This window comes from Manis javanica, chromosome 11 (assembly GCF_040802235.1).
Source record: "Manis javanica isolate MJ-LG chromosome 11, MJ_LKY, whole genome shotgun sequence".
NCBI classification, from domain to species: domain Eukaryota; kingdom Metazoa; phylum Chordata; class Mammalia; order Pholidota; family Manidae; genus Manis; species Manis javanica.
Window position 1 is genome coordinate 19,380,913 of NC_133166.1, and position 21,517 is coordinate 19,402,429.

Here is a 21,517-nt window from a genome sequence, read left to right on the forward strand (position 1 = left end):
ACAAATGCTGGTGAGGATGCAGAGAAATGGGAACCCTCCTACACTGTTGGTGGGAATGTAAATTAGCTCAACCATTGTGGAAAGCAATATGGAGGTTCCTCAAAAAACTAAAAATAGAAATACCACTTGACCCGGGAATTCCACTCCTAGGAATTTACCCAAGCAATACAAATTCTCAGATTCAAAGAGATATATGCACCCCTATGTTTATTGCAGCACTATTTGCAATAGCCAAGAAATGGAAGCAACCTAAGTATCCATCAGTAGATTAATGGATGTAGAAGATTAATGGATGTACACATACACAATGGAATACTATTCAGTCATAAGAAGAAAACAAATCCTACCATTCGCAACAACATGGATGGAGCTAGAGGGTATTATGCTCAGTGAAATAAGCCAGGTGGAGCAAGACAAATACCTAATGATTTCCCTCATTTGTGGAGTGTGACAACAAAGCGAAACTGAAGGAACAAAACAGCAGTAGACTCACAGACTCCAAGAAGGAATTAGGGGTTACCAAAGGAGAGGGGTGGGGAAGGGTGGGAGAAGGGGATTGAGGGGTATTATGATTAGTACACATGGTGTGTGTGTGGGGTCACATGGAAGACAGTGTAGCACAGAGAGGACAAGTAGTGACTTTGTGGCATCTTACTACACTGATGGACAGTGGCTGCAATGGAGTATGGGGGGACTTGATAATATGGGTGAATGTAGTAACCACAATGTTTTTCATGTGAAACCTTCACAAGAGTATATATCAATGATACCTTAAAAAAAAAAAAAGATAGAGACTTTTTTCCCCCGAAGTTTATCTTACAAACACTTTTTCTCAAATAACATATAACCAGAAGTTACAATCTCTATTATAAAATATTATCATCTTTAATATACCTGAGATAAAAATTCCTATTTACAAAGGGAAAGGGACTGGGGACGATGGGTGGGAAGGGAGGGGAAAAAGAAAGAGGGCATTACGATCAGCATGTATAGTGTGTGGGGGACATGGGGAGGGCTGCGCAACACAGAGAAGACAAGTAGTGATTTTACAGCGTCTTCCACACAGATGGACAGTGACTGTGAAGGGGTATGTGGGGGGTACTTGGTGAAGGGGGGAACCTAGTAAACATAATGTTCTTTCTGTAGTTGTAGATTAATGATACCAAAATAAAATAAATAAATAAATCAATAAAAAATAAAATCCTCTTTACAAAAAAAAATCAATCAATGTATTCTACCATCATAATATAAGAAAAGAAAAAGATCATACAATATCTCAACAGATACAGGAAAGGCATTTGATAAAATCCAAACATAATAACAAAAATTGAAGGTGACAAAAGCAGAAATTTCATAAGAAACATAATTAATTGCCAAAAAACTTATGTAGGAAACAACAAGATGCCAATCCTTGAAAGTCATCAAGTAAGAAACACAAATTTTTAGAATCAATTTCTTTTGATCTTAGAAGGTAATCATTTCTTGCAGTATCAAATATGCCTTATGACTATACTACACTTAGGCTAAAACTAAAATTAATTCTTATACATGGAAAATGCGTGGGTTGGAGTATGATGACCTTAGGCCAATATGCAAAGGGAGTGAGAAAAAAGATAATAGTAAATAAAGGTTTCTAATTTGCTACAGGTAAATCTTAAAGTAGGTAAGTAGCAAATATATGGCATTATTCCCTGAAAGGAGAAAAGTAAACCAAATTTCTGTCTCTATTTGTCAAATGATTACGGGAAACCTGAATCCTTTCCTCAGGCCTCATTTTCCTGTTCTTTTTTAAAAAATATTACATTAGATTCATTCTTAAATTCAACAAATATTCATTAAGCACCTACTATGTCCCAAACACTTTTTTAGACACTGGCGAAAGCAGTGGGGGAAAAACAAAACCCAAAGAGACAGAAATCTCTCCCCTCACAGAGTTCAGAGAGACAAGTAAAACACATATGTAAAGTACATAACATGTTAAAAGGTAACAAATAAATATGGAGGAAAAAACAGGGAAGGGGACAGAATATAGTGTGAGGGTGTGGTTTTAAGTGGGGTTATAAGAAAACTAGATGACTTCTAGGTTCACTTTCAGTTCAAAAATCCAATGATGTTCCTCTATATAGACTAGGCAGCATAAAAATAATACAGTGAACCTCTGAATCTGACCTCTTGTAAACTCATACATTCTATCACCTTGTTCTGTGTGTCACCACTTATATTTTAGAAAAGTAGGATTAAACATACATTTTTCCCTTCTGAGACAAAGCATATGCTGTCATTTAATGAAATAAGTAATTTCCCACTCTTGCCTTGGGAGAGGAAAAGAAGAAGGAAAAAAAACCCCAACTCTCACAATTTCTCTCCAGACGAAAGTTCTAAAGAGGTGTCATTTTTATACACTACAGAAAAGATTACAATTAGCTGTTTTTTCCTTCTCCTCCAATATATTTGTGGTCTGGAATTTGGTTCTTTGAGTCTGAATGACAATAAGAGTTGATTTAACAGCTTCTCCAAAATGCAAGCTTTTCCCACAGGCAAAAAAAAAATGACATGATTAAGTATTACTACTACAGTTATTGCAGCTACCAGATTTGGTATGACTGCTATGTGCCAGGTACAGCACTAGGCATTTTATATAGAAGACAGAACTATATGAAACTGCCACTTATATGTCAAAGTCAGCAATTTCATATGAGAAGATACTGCCTATGATAATGTGTTCACATAAGCAAATACTTAAAATTTTATTTAGAACTTCATTTGAGGATTTTAAGTTTATTTTAAATATCATAGTCCACAGCACAAATTTTATCAAAAGCTATCCATAGACATGTGACTTCACTTTGAGAAAAGCTTAATTTATCAGTTATACACACAATTCTGCTTACAAAGACAGAATCTTCATTCCAAAATTAGTCTTTTTTCCTCTGCTAGAAAGACTTCAAAAGCAACCCAAAATTATACTAATATCTTAAACCTACCTGTACATTCAGATTAGAATTTCTATGTCTTTGGAAATGCCTCATTAAAAGAATCTTTCCCAAAAGAGCATTGTCCATAAGTGCCTATTATGTTCAATCCAAATAATTTTAAAGTCATCTTCTAAAAGTAGATTAACCTCTAAAGTTTATTATTTTTTCCTCTGGCAGCTATTTTTCATTCACTATACAGTTTGTGTCTAGAGTTCACATCTATAAGACATTAATAAAATAGCTCTTAATTATCTTCTAAGTAATTACATGTAATTTAAACTTTCAACTCCCAGAAAAGGGCAGGTACTTTGTATGCCACATTATTAGCAGAGGGGAAAGTCTGTCTCCAACAATTAAATGCCAACATGAGTCTCAGTGAAACATTAAGAGGGGAAAAAAAGGAAAGAAAAACTACCTAAAGTTTTTTGAGAAAAAAAGAAGAAATCAATATAAGAATATGATGATCACATTTAGAAATCAAGGAGTTCAAGCAGGTAGATATATAAAACTTACCAGCTCATTGCTTGTAGATGTGAGTCTTCGTTTTTCTTCAATTTCCTTTCCAATTTTCTGAACAGTTACCTGAGTCTGTTTAATTGCACACTGGGCTCTATGAAGCCTAGAAATAAAAGATGTAGAAAAATTTTAAGTGAGGTAACTATAAACACTCAACACAGAGCCAGAGATATAAATAGAACAAAATGAGGACAAACCTTCCAGGATAAACAGAATTAATAGTGAACTAAAACTGATCATTTAACAATTCTCTAGGATATTTATAGTGAAATAACAGGGATTAATTACAATGTGCTCTAGAGATACTGTACCTGCCTTGCTGCCTCTGATGTATTAAGAGCTAAAAATGAAGAACTCACGGAAGTCTGAAATAGTCCTTGGAAAGTATTCTGGTTGAATACTACCATTTTACACATGTGGAAACTGAGGCCCAGAGAAATAAAGTAGATCTCTAAAGTCACCGGGACAACATCACTGCTATCAATGCTGAGTATTGGTGATGAGTATCCATTAAGAAAAAATAATTTTTTATGGGCATCCATTAAAACAAAAATAATAATCCCAGGTAAGCAGCAGCCACTTTGGAACAAGTAACACAAGAAAAAATTAAGAGCTATTTTTATTTTTTGTTTTAATTATGGGCTTGTATTTTTCTTGGTCTCTGTCTTCAAATATAGCTTATACACTTCTTACATAAGTACATATTAAAAATGGTCAAATAGTCTTTATTTGTAGATGACAAGATTTTCATGTAGAAAATCTATAAATCTACAAAACAACCACTAGAACTAATAAGATCACAGGATATAGGGCCAATATATAAAAATTCAGTTACATTTCCATAAATGGGTCAATAGTGTCATAATCTCAATCCCAATACCAACAGACTTTTTTCCCCCTTTTTTGGTAGAAATTAAGATGCTGATACTATAATTTAAATAGAAAAACAATGAATCTAAAAGAAGTAAGTCAATCTTGAAATCTGTCAGATTTGAAGACTTCCTATTTTATAAAGTTACACAATGAAAACAATAAGGTATTGACAGAAGAATTAAAAACTAGATCAATGGAGAAGAAAAAAGAGTATAGAAGACGACCTACACATATAATTGATTTTAGACAAAGGAACCCAAACCAAGCAAATTAATGGAGAAAGTTTTTTAAACAAATGGTGCTGGAACACTGGATAAACATAAGGAAAAAAATGTATTTCATTACCTACCTCACAGCATGTACAAAAAAGTAATTCAAATAACATAAAAGTTAAAATCATAAAACTTGTAGAAGAAACACTGGAGAAGCTTTTGCTACCTTGGGGTAAGCAAAGATTTCTTCGAAAAGACAAAAAGCACTAACCACAGAATTAAAAATATATAAATTGGATTTTACCAAAATTTAAAATCTCTGGTCATCTAGAAATGCCATTAAGAAAATATAAAAGCAGTCCACAGACTAGGAGAAAATACTAAGAAAACATTAATATGACTAAGGACTGTGTGTGCAATACATACAGAACTCTCACAAATCACAAATCTGCAACAAAAGGACAACTCAATCAAAATGGGCAAAAAGAGTGAAACACTTCACAGAAGATATAAAAATGTCCGATAAGCTGAGAAAATATGCTCAACATCTAAGTCATTGTGGAAATGGAGGTTAAAATCATAATGAGATACCATTTCACAACTGTTCAATGGCTAAAATTAAAGTGACAACACCTAATGCTAGTAAGGATGTGGAGCAACTAGAATTTGTCTGTATTGCTGGTAAAAGAGTAAAAGAGTATACTACCATTTTGGCAAACTGTTTCTTATAATATTAGACACACATCTAACTTATGATGCAGTATTTCTACTCTTAAGCATCTACTCAAGAAATATAAAAACATATTCCCACAAGATCTGTCTAAGAATATTCATAGAAAACCCAAATGTCCATTAAACAGAATTAATAAACAAATTGTGGTATACTCCTACAATGAAATGTTATTCAGCAATAAAAAGGAACACAATCCTAGAAACAACAATATGAGTGAATCACAAAAACATTATATTGAGTGAAAAGAGTCAGAAACAAAAAAGAACATACTGTATTAGTTGCCTGTGTTGGGTGGAATTGACTGGTAGATAATAGGAGGAACAAAGGAACTATCTAAGGCGATGGAAATGTTCTGTATCTGGATTGGGGTGAGGGGTGCATGGGTATACAGGGAATTTAAAGTTAAGATTTACACATTTCTCTGTATGTAAATGTTACCTTTTAAAAAATTGGCCAACAATCCTAACCTGAAAGTTATCCTATGTATGAGGAGGTTAATTTTATTAGGAATTTAATGGCATCAATACCTCTGTCAACATTATTATTATTATTATTACACTATGCACAGAAAATATTCATGACATATTCTGTAACATTTGGAAATTGCCTGATAGTTACGGAGGATTTCTTAGGTTATCTAAAAGAGAGCAACTCTCATTATAGCTAGTTTGTTCATTAGATCTGCTATCAGCAACTTCTTCAGGACTCCTAAGGAATCCAGTAGAGATTATACTCCATCATGCTATTGCCTTTTGCTCTGGCTATGTGCGTGACATACATTCCATAGTAATACTCTCTTACAAATGTGACTAAAGAAATTTAAAAGCAAATGGAAGCCCTTTGTGGTATGATCCCAGTGTACATCCCCAGCCTCACCTCCTGATATCCCTTACACGTTCAACTCCAGCCATATACTGAACACGGACAACGCTCCAAGCACATCATGCCATTTCTTGCTTCTGTTCCTTTGAGTTAACTATTCTATGTGCCTACAGATTTTCTCTGAACAGGTAAGTCCACTCGTAAGCTCAAGCATAACGTCTTTTTTGAAGGCATTCCCTGACTATTCAAACAGGTAGAGGCACCCCTTGCTTTGGAAATCTGAGGCATCATGTACACACCACCACTAACAAAGACCACAGGACCACATTTTACAGTTTAAGTCAACTGTTTATTTCCTTGTGCATTTCCTTACTGGGTCTTTCTGAGAAAGAAAAAAAATTCATTTTTTTTCACCTACATTCCCAGTGCTTAGCACATAATGTGGCACAAAGGAGGCACTCACGTTTGCTAGGTGAATGTTGACTAATGCCTGAATATAAAAGCACAATCCCAAGATTCAATTATTTTTTATTGATATCAGTGGAAAAATGAAATATTAATGTGATAGCTTTCTATAATTATAACTTCAAAATATATTCAAAACAAAAATCATAAATAAAAGACAACACAGGTAGGGAAACAAGCAATTCGTACAAAAAATGCTAACAGAATCCTAATGATGAAGGGCATTATCAACCCTGAGCAGAAGTCAAGAAAAGAGCCTGTTACTTTAAAAGGGGGAAAACGCTGCCTCTAAAACTCACTAGTACTATGCAAACAACCTTGTCAAATGGTAAGGACTTTAAAAATAAAAATGATTCATGACCATAATTAATGTATGACTTCAGCTATTTGGCTCTCACTCCCCCAGACGCGTTCTGATCTTACCTTAGGGGCTTAAAACACACAGACAGAGTCACATTTCCTCCAATCTTCAGTGTTACCCAAATAGACTTACAGAGCCCCTGCTACATCAAGGCAGAGCTAACAACATCCCCCTTTCAAGCCCAACAGGAGAATAGAAGTTTGAAGTGTTTTAGGCTTTTAAACATAGTATGGGGCATCCTGATTCCCCTGGTGGTAAAGGACTGACAGGAAAAGGAACAACTGCTTTGCCTCCAAACAGCCAGTTTTACAGGAACATGTCTTTATTTCTCAAAATATGAAATATTTTAAAGAAAGAAACGTATATCATCTAGTCATCTGGGTGACTGGCCAATACCAATACTAATACTCTCAAGCTGAAATAAAATTCATCATCAATGTTGCTGATAAGTATCCCACTTACAGCAAATAGATGAAAACTTAATATGATTGGAGGTAACAGTAAAATTGAAACTGAGCTAAAAATGACACTTTGCAGTTAGATGTTGTGAATGTAAAGATACACTGAATAAAAAGTATTATGTTGAAAAAACATTAATAAATACTGAGACAATACCAATCAGGTATTAATAATCTCAGTAAAGGAGAAGTTAGGAGACAATTTTTGTCTACCTAGTGTTGCTCATTTACATCTGAAATGCTGTATTTAATTTTAAGATGAAGAGTGACAAATTAGAACACCTAGAAAGGCAGTGAAATATGGCTCCCTATGGCTTGTCGGGGGAGAGAAAACAGAAGAAATATAGGAAAAGACATGAGTCTACTGAGAGAAACAGATACCTCATCATTAATGGTTTTGTATTCCACAAGAAGAAGATTAGATTTTCATTCTGAAGGTATTAGGAAACCATTAAAAAGTTTTGAGCAGAGAAAGATTTAGTTATATTTGCACTCTTGAAAGACCTTTCTTCCTGTAGTAAGTAAGGTGAATGGAACACAGAGAAACAAGTCTGTAAATAGGAAGGCTAGTGTGTGGTTATCGCAACAGTTGAGAAAAAGTTTAGGAATTGTCCTAAATTAAAATAGTAATAGGAAGGATAGACAAAGAATGATGCCTGAAAACAAATTATGAACATCAACAATGCAAGACATCACTAGATCATATAGACATTTAAAGTGAATTAAAGGGAAATTATGAATATTATGCCAATAAATTTGACAACTTAAATGAAATAATTGAATTGCTTAAAAATCACATTTCAGTACAAAACAGAAACTCTGTATAGCCATTATCAGTTAAAGAAACTGAATTTGTGATTTAAAACCTCACACAGAAACCTATAGGTTCAGATGGCTTCACTGGTGCAATACTAGTCTTAAGAAACATCTTTAAAGAGGGAAAACATTTTGATTTGTTTTATGAAGCCAGCATAACCTTGGTACCAAAACATTAATAGAACATTAGCAAATCAAATCTAGCAATGTATGAAAAGGATAATACATCTTGATCAAATGGGTTTAGCTGAGGAATACAAGGTTGGAACATTTGAAAATCAACCATGACAGAGTAGAGAAAAGTAAAAAAGATATAAAAAAAGACTTGATAAATTTAATACCCAGTAATGATTAAAAACAGGAAAACCTCAACAAACTAAGGAAAAAGGAGAGCTTCCCTCAATATGATAAAGGATTTATATTTAAAAAATCTACAGCTAATATTATACTTAAGATCAGAAACAACAAAAAATGTCTACTTTCACCACTCTACTGAATATACATATAAAACTTGAGGTCTAAACCACTGTAATAATGCAATAAGAAGTCATACATACAAGAGAAGTAAAAATATCTATCCACAGATGCTATGACTACATACAGAAGTCTAAAAACTCTATAGTCAAACTAAATAAACTTAGCATAATTGTAAGATTCCAGATAAATATACAAAAAATCAATTGTTATTTTTACATATAATATCAACAAACAACTAGGTAAATCCAATGAAAGATGTGAAAGACCTATACACTGAAAACTATAAAACATTGCTGATAGAAATTTAAAAACACTTAAGCAAATAGAGACATATACCATTTCATTGACTGGGAGTCTCAGTATTGTTAAGAAGTCAAGTCTCCAATAAATTTATGAAGTCACAGTAATCCCAACCAAAGCCTTAGCTGTCTTTTTAATTTTAATTGACAAGTGACTCTAAAGTTGATATAGAAATACAAAATTCCTAGATTAGCCAAGAAAATGTTCAAGAAGAACAAAGTTGGAGGGCTGACACTATCAGATTTTATAACTTACCATAAAGCTTCAGTTTATAAAGCACTAGTAGTTACATAAGGCTAAACAGATCAATGAAATAGAATTCATATCATAGGCCAAATCATATATATTCAATTTTTTTGATTAAGGAAAGAAAAGTTTTGTCAACAAATGACACTGAAATAAGTGGATATTGATATGGGGGAAAAAATGAACCTTAATTCCTACCTTATATCATATTCAAAAATTAATTTGAGATGGATCAAAGACCTTAATGTAAGTAAAAGCTAAAACTATAAAGTTTCTAGAAAACTAGTAAGGAAATACATTCTTGAACTTGGATTAGGCAAAGATTTACTAAACAGAATACAAAACACACTATCCATAAAATAAACATCTGACAAAAGACTTTTATCCATAAGGTATAAGAATTCCTACAAATTAACAAACATACAAACAGCCCAATAAATAAAAATGGGGAAAATATTTGCACATTTTGCAAATAATAAGAACAGCCAACAAGCACATGAAATGGTACTCAATATCGTTAGTCATCATAAGATTAAAAGTTAAAGTCAAATTAATATACCAATACAAGTCTACTATAGTGTCTAGAATTTACAAAACTGACAATACCTAATTATAGGAAGGAGCAAAGCAAATGAAATTTCCAAACATTGCTAGTGGGACTGTAAAACTGTATAACTACTTTGGAAAACTGATTGGCAATTTCTAATAAATTAAATATACACCTCTCATATGAGCGCATAGCTGCACTCTTCAGCATAATAAGAGAAACGAAAGCATGTGACCACAAAAGACTTTTGTAAAGATGTTCCTAGCAGCTTTATTCATAACAGCCAAAAAGCAGAAACAATTCAAATGTCTATCAAGATAATTCATTAGCAAATTGTGGTGTGTTCATAGAAATACCACTCAGCAATAAAGACAAACTACTGATCTATACAATCACATGGATAAATTTCAAAAATGTTATGTTGAACAAAAGCCAGAAGGCAAAAGAGGATACTATACTATATGATGCCATTTACAAGAAGCTCTAGAAGAGGAAAAGCTAATAAATGAGAAGGCAGAATGAGAAGTTTTGGACTCTGCCAGGAGTGGGAGTAAGGAGGAAGAATGACTGGCAAAGGAGTACCCACCACTCTCCACTGCTTTTGCACCCCTCTCCTTCCAATACACACACATACACCCATTTTTATTTTGGGGGTCATTACCCCACACCCCTTATTGCTGCCAAAACCACATGAGCTGAGGGCTGGAGCTGGATGGACAGACAACCCCCCTCCTGCCCATACCCCTCCTGTGTGTGATTGGAAAACTTTTTTGTTTTCGGGGTTTTTTTTGTTTTGTTTTTTTCTGAATAAAAAAGATTCTACTATAAAAAAATGGATAATGAAAGACATTCTATGTCTGGACTGAATGATGACAGCATGAGTATGCATATTTGTCAAAACTTATCAAACTGTACACTCAGATTCTCTGAGTTTTATTGTGTATAGATTATACTTTAAAAGAAAAAGGAAAAAACGATAGCTGGTATATGGCTTAGGAAAACCAGGAAAATGGTGATGTCATTTATTATGATGGGGAACACAGGATGAGCAGTTTGAGAAGAAAGTGCTACTTTCAGTTTGAGGTGCCTGTGCAATATCCAAGCAGAGGTGTTCAATATGAGTTGAATTTAAGGAACTCAAGCTTAGGAGACAGATTTTGGCTGGAGACAAAAATGTGGCAATCATTAGCACACAGATGGTTATTAACATTATGAAAGTGAGTGAGATCATTCTGAAAGACTGTGAAAATGAAAGAGAACAGAGCTTAGAACAGAATCCTGAGGAACATCAATATTTAAGGGATTAAAAAAAGAAATGAAAAGCTGCAAAAAATTCTGAACCAGAATATCGAGAGAAGTAGAAGAGTTGATGTTACACATTCAAAGAAACAAAATTTCTCAGGGAAGGAATGAACACTGCTGTAAAATCAAGCAACCTAAGGCCTAGACAGTATCTACAGATTCACCAACAAGGACTTGATTAAAGCCACTTTAAATTTGTTCAACTTTCTCCAACCCTATGCCATCATCAACTTTCATCTAACCAAAAGCCTCCTGACTGGTTTCTCTGCTTCAACTCTTACTCTTCTTAATTCCACTCTCCACATTATACCACAGGTAGCCTTGCTCATCATTTGGTCACTACTAATTGCAGCTTAATTGCCCAAACAGTGTCCAGAATGTCTGCCTTTGAGAGTTATATCCACAATCAGTCACCACCTCCATCACTACATATGTTACAACATGTCAACAATCTTCCTAGTGAAACAAGGGAAACAAAATATAAAGACTAAAGACTTTGTCCCAACCAGCAACAAATGCCAGTACTCCAGGCTTCTATCTTCATAGGCTAACAAAAATAAGTAAGTTCCTTATTTATACTGCCATTACAGAGGCTTTATAGAAGTCCAGTATTAAATTCCCTTAGAGACAACTAGAAATATCACAACTACAAACTTACAACATAAAAGATTAGTGCTGTCTAATGCAGCTATACCTAACCATTCTACCTTTCTTTATCTCTATAGACGAAATTGTTTTAGATAGTCTAGGAGCTCTAACAGCTAGTGTTCGTCTATACAGTTCCTTTCGTTGTGTAATATATCTAAAGGGAGTTAACATACATATATATATTTCTGGGAATGTTTATAACAACTTTTGTTGATGATAAGATTTTTCTGGAGACTGAAAAGGCTGTCACCTATAATTTTTTCCACACTAAACACAATTCTGAGTATTTGTTTTTATAATTCAAGTCAAATAAATCTAGACACCATGATAGTTATGAATCACCACAGTCCTTCAGAACTGTTAACTAACAGCAGTATCAAATTACAGTATTGCTTGCCTTTCCCCTCTCTCCTTTCTCATGTTTAGTCACCTAAATCTGTTGATTCTTTACCCATGCTCTCATCTCCCTTGCTTCCTTTTCACCATAAGCACCTCCTTTTCACCATAAGCACCACTATAAGTACCACAGTTCAGCATTAATAAAAGGCTTTCCTTTTTCTAATCTCTGCCCTCTTCAATCTACTTGGAATACTGCCGTCAAAATAATCTTCCAAAAACACACATTTCGATTGTGTCCTCCAGAAAATCAGAACACTGAAATGGGATTCAGGAGACCTTTCAAGTCTACAGGCAAATCAGAGCTCTTTATACAAAAAGCCAGGGCCATATGTTAAAATTAAATTCTAAAATTCTATGATTCAAAACATTCCATGACTATTTACATATAGATTAAAACTCAATTGTTTTAGCCTGGAAGTTTAAAGTCCAATATAATCTAGTTCAGGTATAGTAATATTAATATTTATTAAAACCCTGGGGGTCTAACAGAGTGTCTGGCATATAGTATATCTTTATATTTTTTAAAATCACTGAATAAATAAATATTTATTTAGTGCATACTGTGTGCTAGGCACTAGGCTAAAAACCTGAAATGCAATATTTCATTGAATCTTCATAACAACCCATAGACTTGGTACATTATCATTCCCATTCACATGTGAGAAAACTCAAGGTAGTATGCAGCAGAATCAGGATTCAATCCCAGGTTATTCTAACTCCAGAGCCCATGGTCTTCACTGCTACCTATCTTCTATCCATAAAACCATCATTTCTAACCTAACATTGCCACCATCTCCCCCAACAAACTTCAACATCAGTCATACCTTAAATGTTCATAGATTTTTAGTTTACAAAGTGCTTTTTTCTCACACACATTATTTAGATTGAACCTTCCAAATACATGGGTCCCAGTTTAGTGCTCCTACCACAGTGACAGGTTGCTATGTATTTTTCCCTTCCATTATTTTACAATTCTGCTCACAATATACCCCATGTTGGATCCAAATCTGCCATTGTTTTCTATTTCACTATCTTTGTGGTCAGCAGAATTCAAAAATCTCTTCCCCACTCCCCCAAATAATCCTATCCCCTGGTGTATGTGCCCTGTATAATCCCCTCTCCTTGTGAGTTGACAGGACTGGTGAATATGATAGGATATTACTCCTGTGATTATGTTATTATATAAGGTAAAGGTGTTTGGGGGCTATAAATTGAGGATATAACTAAAGGTGTAAATCACATGACTCTGAGTTATACTATGATGCTACAGACTAAACTGTGTCCCTCCTAAAATTTATATGTTGAAGCCCAAACTCCCAATGTGACAGTATGTGGATATAGGACTTTTAGGAAGTAAATGAGGTTAACAATGAAGTCATAAGGGTGGGGTCCTAATCTGACGGGATCCCTAACCTTAACAATAGAGGAAGAAATATCTATACATCCCTTACCCTTTTCCCCATGACCCTCCCCTCCCCTTCCCCCTGCCTCCCAACACATTGAAAAGAAGTCATGTGAAGACACAACAAGAAGGCAGCCATCTGCAAGGCAAGAAGAGAGCTCTCACCAAAAATCAAGCAATGTTTGATCTGAAGCACTTTGATCTGAAGACTTCTATCCTTCAGAACTGTGAGAAAGTACATTTCTTTGGTCTGAGCCACACAATCTATTGTATTTTGTTATGGCAGCCTAAAATGGCTAATACAATGGATAAGTCTGACCTAATCAAGAAGCCCCTAAAAGTGACTAGACCAGAACCAGGAAAAAAAGACTGTGGAGTAGGAAGGCAGAGTAGAAACCTCCTCCCACACACACACCAACGACGCAACTACAGCAAATACAACTAACCCTGAAAACAACCTGAGGACTGCAGAACAGACTACGGACACCTGGTGAAGAACATACAGAGAAGGGGCAGGCAGAGGGCAGCCCCACCCACAACAATCCCAGCAGAAGCATTGCTGCTCGGCTCACAAAGGGCAGGCTGGGGAGAGTTACCACTCGCCAGCAGACTGAGATTGGCCACTACTGGCAGACAGGCGGAAAGGCAGCCCCACCCATAGCCCTCCAACAGCAACTGGGGCTCCACTGCACAGGAGAACCAGGGAGGGGCCAGGAAGTGTAGCAGATCTATCTAATATTAGGGAAGAAACACAGAATCCCTGTCAAAATGAGGAGGCAGAGGAATATGTTCCAAACAAAAGTGCAGGTGAAGACACTATTCTGTAGGGATAAGAGGGCTAAGTGAAATGGAGATCAATCTTCTTGATAAAGATTTCAAAGTAACATTCATAAATATGCTCACTGATCTGGGGAAAAGTATTAATGATCTCCAGGAGGAGTTCAACAAAGATATAGAAGAGTTGAAAAAGAGCCCCTCAGAGCTGAAGAATACAGTACCTGAAATGAAATCTACAATGGAGGGAATAAATAATAGATCACTCCAAGTAGAAGAGACAATCCATGAAATGAAAATTAGAGAACAGGAAAACAATGAAGCTGAAGAACATAAAGCAAAAAGAATCTCTAGAAATGAGGGTGCTAAAAGAGCTGTGTGACAACTCCAAATTAAATAATATTTGCATAATAGGGGTCCCAGAAAGAGAAGAGAGGGGGACAAAGGGATAAAAAAATCTCTTTTAAGAAATAATTGCTGAAAAATTTCCCAATCTGGGGAAGGAAACAGGCACCCAGGTCCTGGAAGCACAGAGAGCCCCTAAAAAAGGAACTGCAGGAAGACAACACCAAAACAAATAATAATTCCAATGACAAAAATTAAAGATAAGGAGACAATACTGAAAGTAGCCAGAAAGAGAAAAAAGATTACTTATAAGGGAAACCCCATCAGGTTATCAACAGATTTCTCAGCAGAAACTTTATAGGCCAGAAGGGAGTGGTATGAAATATTTAATGTGTTGAAACAAAAGGACCTTCTACCAAGAATCCTCTACCCAGCAAGGTTATCATTCAAAACTGAAGGGGTGATTAAAAAGTTCCCAGATAAATGAAGGCTAAAGGAATTCACCACTACTAAATCAGGATTAAAGGATATGTTAAAGAGACTACTTCTGTAGATGGAAATGTTCTTAAGTCTAAATAGTTTTTGCCAGTGAAAATATATCCACAGTAAAGGTAGTATACCAATTAGTTACCAAGCATGTATGAAATTAAAATAAAATAAAAAGTCATAAAACCAACTACACACAAAAATCAGTCAAGGGATACACAAAAAATGCAGATTATGACATCTAATACATAAAGTATGGAGGAGGAAGAAGAATAAAAAAGTACTTTTAGACTATTTTGAAATAGAACAATCATCAACTTAATATAAACTGCTATATATTTAGGAAACTATTCATGAACCTTATGTCACCACAAATCTAAAGCCTAAAACAGATACACAAAACATTTTTAAAAAGAAATCTAATCATAACAGAAAAAAACCCATCAAATAACAAAAGAGAAGAGTATAAGAGAGGAACTACAAAAAACAACCAGGGACAATTAATGAAATGGCAATAAGTACATACCTATCAATAACTGCCTTAAATGTAAATGGAGTGAATGCACCAATCAAAATGATACAGAGTGGCAGAATGGATAGACAGACAAGACCCATCTACATGCTGCCTACAAGAGACTCATTTCAGACCTAAAGACATACAAAAACTGGAAGTAAAGGGATGGATAAAGATATTTCATGCAAATCATAGGGATAAAAAAGCAGTAATAGCAGTATTTGTATCAGACAAATTAGATTTCAAAACAAAGAAAGTAACAAGAGACAAAGAAGGATATTACAAAATGATAAAAGAGATCAGTCCAACAAGAGGATATAACCATTATAAATAAATATGCACCCAACACACGAACACGCAAATATGTAAAACAAATACAAACCAAACTAAAAGGGGAAATAGCAACACAATCATATACGGGCATTTTAACACCCCACTTACTTCAATGGACTGATCAAACACATAGAAAATAAGTAAGAAATTAGAGATCCTGAATGAAGCATTAGACCAGATGGATTTAACAGATAGTCACAAAACATTCCACCCAAAAGCAACAGGATACACATTTTCCACAAGTGTACATGGAACATTCTCCAGAATAGATCATACAGTAGGCTGCAAAAAGAGCCTCAATAAACTCAAAAAGACTGAAATTGTATCAAGCAACTTCTCAGGCCACAAGGGTATGAAACTAGAAATAAATTACAGAAAAACAAAAAAGCCCACAAACACATGGAGGCCAAACAACATGCTTCTAAATAATCAATGGATCAATGAACAAATCAAAACAGAAATCAAGCATACATGGAGACAAATGAAAATAAAAATACAACAGTCCAAAATTTGTGGGATGCTGTAAAAGAGGTTCTAAGAAGGAAATACATAGCAATACAAGCCTACCTCAAGAAACAAGAACAATCCCAAATAAACAGTCAAAACTCACAATTAAAGTGTCTATCAATAGATGAATGGATAAAGAAGATGTGGCATATATACAAAATGGAATATTATTTAGCCATATAAAAGAAAGAAATCCTAACATTTGCGGCAATGTGAATGGACCTAGAAGGATATAAGCCAGGCAGAGAAAGGCAAATACCATATGACTTCACTTATTTGTGGAATCTAAAAACAAAACAAAACAAAATGAACAAAACAGCAGTAGACTCATAGACACTGAGAAGTGACTGGTGGTTACCATGGGGGAGGGGTTGGGATAGGTATGTAGGGAGGATGAGGGGATGGATAAAAGAGCACAAAAATCTCAATCATAATATAAGCTTATCATGGGGACAGTAGTTCAGCATGGAGAATATAGCCAATGATTCTGTAACATCTTACTAGGGTGACAGAGAATAACTATACTAGTTGGGGTGAGGATTTAATAATATGGGTAACTGTTGAACCATGGTGTTGTATACTTGAAACCAATATAAAATTGTATATTAACTATAGTTCAATTAATAGCAAAAAAAAAGTGATTAGACCTTCCTGAAGGAGACTTGAAGCATGAGAGGGCTTATGAAGTGGGCTATGTCACAAGGAATTGCGGGAGGTCTTCATGGAGCTAAGAGTGGGGCCCAGATGACAACCAGGAAAAGAACAGGAACCTCAGTCAAATAACCACAAGGAAATAAATTCTGTCAACACCCACATGAGATTCATAAGGACCCTGAGCTCTAGAAAGAGCATAGCACAGATGATACCATGATTTCAGCTAGTGAAACCATGAACAGAGAACCTGTCAGCTTTGCCCAAACTTCTGACCTAAAGAAACCACATTACCCAAGTATTGTTTTAAACCACTAAACTTATGGTTTAGAGGTTTAGAAAACTAATACTGCCTTCCAATCCAAATCTTGACTACTCGTTTTTCAAAGCCAGTTTCATATCATCTCTTCATGATTTCATTTATATAGTAAATTATCACATTAGTCAAGATAACACCTGCACTTTATAAACTGTTAGCCTAATCCTTTATTTAATAATAGCGAACACATTCTTAAATTTTTAAATTCAACCTGATCACTGAGCACTTGCCAAGTTGCTAATACTGAGTCTGGCATTGAGAGAAAAGACATTGGAGACAGTCTGTGCTCTCCAGAAACATACAATTTATTTCCATATTCATGCAACAAACACTTATTAAGTGCCTAAATGTAAGCCTATGCCCTATGTTAAGTGACTGAAATACAGAGATCAGAAATATACATCTTATATTTATAATGCTCAAACTTTGTGTAGAAATGGGTATATAAACAATATTAATAGTGTGATACATTCTATAACAGAGGTACACATAGAGTAATAGCTAAGCATAAAGGAGGAGCATCTCTTTCGGGGTAAGGTTGAGTAGAAGCAAAGGTCTTCAAGAAAGAACTAAAAACTTTGATGATATTAAATGAAAGTTGATCTGGGTAAAAAAGGAGAAAGATATTCTGGACAAAAAAGCAAGTACAAAAACAGAAAAGGTAGCACAGCATTTTCAAGAACTGCACAGAGTCATATAGGAGGGAATGGCAAGAGACGAGGTCATAAAGGCAGGCAGAGGTCAGATTATGAAGACCTGGTATATCAGGCTAATGAGTTTTATTCCCAAGGCAATGGAACAAGTTTTCATCTGGGAGACTTGACCAGCCACTCGGGTGCAATGAAAAGACCAGGGTACTTCATAGTACAAAACAGATTCACAAATGCCTTTGGAAGAGGAAGAACTAAAGTAAAAGCTCAGAAATAATTAATAGTTAATATTTGGTAAGGCTAGTCCCTTATCTGAATTATGGTCCTCTTCCAAAGAATGGCTACTGGGAGCATGGCTCAATCTTGAGTTTGTATCATGCTATTAATCATATGCTTAGCGCCATTCTCTTCTCTCCAGCATTGGATTCCATACTCCTTGAAAACCTAGACCTACATCTTATTAGTGTTTGTGCTCCTCAGTTTCCCTGTAGTATCTGGTATAGTATCTGTAGTATCAATACATATTACCTCCCTCCCTTCTCTCAGGACTATGGAAGGGCCCATCTCACTCCTTCTCTTAAGCCCTCAAAGCACAGTAGACCCTCATTAAATAACAGATGACTATTTTAAGAATTCTTCTGATTGTTTTTCTTCTTTTGAAGTATTTGTTAACTGATAAACTTAGATTTTCTTGTAAGTGTATCCAGCACAGAAAAACTCCTGGAAAACCACCTTGAGAACATTTTTTTTTTTATGAATTACTTTTACATTGCATTCCATTCTATTTGAATTTGTAAGTATAGTGTTTAACATATTTCTTGGTCATTTTCAATTTGTTCTTTAATAATACGAAGTTGTAATTTACTATGAGTATCTCTGATCCAGTCTAACCATTGGCATGTTTACTGATTTCTGTGTTTAGTTTGTGCCATGTTAGAAATCTTGAATTGTCCCTCATTCTAGAACATGTGAGGAATAACTTCTCTGGGTGAAGAAGGATTATTAAGTATCTGATTGAGTTCCTGGTGACATTAAAAGTGACAGATTTCCTCAAAAGATGTTTGTCAATTTGTAAATTAGGGTTTTAATGTTCTTAATTTCAGGGAAACAGAAAATTCATGGAGAATTTTAATTTTCAACAAGTTTTTTTTTTTTTTGAGAGGGCATCTCTCATATTTATTGATCAAATGGTTGTTAACAACAATAAAATTCTGTATAGGGGACTCAATGCGCAATCATTAATCAACCCCAAGCCCAACTCTCAACAGTCTCCAATCCTCTGAAGCATAACAAACAAGTTCTTACATGGTGAACAAATTCTTACATAGTGAATAAGTTCTTACATGGTGAACAGTGCAAGGGCAGTTATCACAGAAACTTTCGGTTTTGATCACGCATTATGAAATATAAACAATCAGGTCAAATATGAATATTCGTTGATTTTTATACTTGATTTATATGTGAATCCCACATTTCTCTCTTATTATTATTGTTATTATTATTATTATTATTTTAATAAAATGCTGAAGTGGTAGGTAGATGCAAGATAAAGGTAGAAAACATAGTTTAGTGCTATAAGAGGGCAAATGTAGATGATCAGGTGTGTGCCTATATACTAAGTATTAATCCAAGCTAGACAAGGGTAACAAAACATCCACGGATGCAGAAGATTTCTCTCAAAACAGGGGAGGTGAGGTTCTGAGCCTCACCTCTGTTGATCCCCAATTTCTCACCTGATGGCCCCCCTGCGACTGTGCCTGTCTTAGGTTGTTCCTCCCTTGAGGAATCTTACCCGTCTCTGGCTAACCAGTCATCTTCCGGGGCCATACAGGGAAATGTAAAGTTGGTAAGTGAGAGAGAAGCAATATTGTTTGAAAAGGTTAGCTTTTTACTTCTTTGCAGATTTATGCCCTGTGGCTTTTATGCCCAGCATTTGTCTTGAGGTATCTTTACCACTTGGAAGAATTATGATACTCGGTAATTTCATTATGAGGCACGAATTCTACTTAACAGTTGTAATTAGGAAGGAAGAAGAAAAGCTATAGAAGTAGCAGACGGAAGAAAACATGGGAAGATTGATTATTTCTTTGACATATCTTCTTGTAGAGTAACATAAGCATGTATAGGTTTTAAACTACTAATTAAATTGCACACACACATTAACATAATAGGAATACAGCTACATAACCAAAGCAGATCTACAATTACCAGCCATCTCCAGTGAAACCAAGAAAACCAGTTAGGCACCCTAGGCATTTGTGAAAACTTATCAATGATATGATGGATATTGTCTAGAGAACCTTTTTTAAAGCTTGCAAATCACATAATATTAAAGTACAAATTTCTGACTGTCAAAATCCCTCTTAAAGGTTGATTTTTTATAAAGGAACATGGCAATTCAGATATGTCTGCCTGGAACACAGCAGAGAAGGTCTATCATTTCTCATTCTAGTACTACATGTCTATCAACATAGCCTAACTTTTTCTAGAAGTCACTTTCCAGTGATTATTAACACTGACTTACTATTGGCTAAAGATTCTACATCTTTTTTTAAACTCAGGCTGTGCCCATATGTCAAGCCTTCCTTTTCTCACACAGCTAGTTTTGGGACTCAAGTATAAGGCTACATCCTTATCCCAATTAAATTTCATCTTAAAATTTACAATGGGCTAAATATATATTCTATCTTTTCAGTACCTGGAAATCTTATATACTGATTCTGTTACACAAAATAATCACCATCTCTCTAAGTTCCACATTACCTTCCTAGATTTTAAAGTTTTGTATTAAGTTTTGTGTAACTTTATTCAAATAGTTAGATTGTGATATCCTAAAACAGAAGAACTCTGTCCCCCTTGTTCACAATTATATCCCCAGCATACTGCAGTTTCCAACATACAGTAATGAACATTTGGTGAGTAAATAACTGAATGAATTCACATGCTGAACAAGCCTAGATCAAAAGCCTATGCCATGCCATTAGAAACTTCACTCAAGGTTGACAGTAAGTCATTAAGCAGTTAAAAAGTTTCCTATCTTTCCTATCATCTAAGTTTATACCTCTTCATCTTGCTCCCAAAGGCTAGCATTACATAGCTCGTCAAACACCTTACCAGAGGAGTTATCTGGATCTACAAATCCAATCACTCTTTCAAAATGGTCTTTAGTCTGAGATAACTTGTTCTTGGGAAAGACTAAAGGGGAACAGATTTAAGTTACAATTTGCAGGTAGGTACGACTCTGACAGCTATTCAAGAGAATAGCTATTAGGGCATTGTGGGAATAGCTTTTTCAAAGTCATTAAAGGAGCAGAGAGTGCATTGTTCAGAACAGGAAGTAATTGTGTGCAAAAAGACAACGGGTGCATGAGAGCAATGTCATGAGG

The 21,517-nt window shown here is 35.0% G+C and overlaps 1 protein-coding gene across 2 annotated transcripts in view; it reads right to left on the reverse strand.

Annotated features, from left to right (window-relative positions):
* Positions 1–21,517, reverse strand: part of UVRAG (UV radiation resistance associated) — a 328,593-nt gene that overhangs the window by 167,632 nt on the left and 139,444 nt on the right. For both annotated transcript variants that reach the window (XM_073215998.1, XM_073215999.1), the window contains exon 7: positions 3,489–3,594. In XM_073215998.1, coding sequence (XP_073072099.1) covers positions 3,489–3,594 — 106 coding nt within the window. The remainder of the gene's footprint in view (positions 1–3,488; positions 3,595–21,517) is intronic.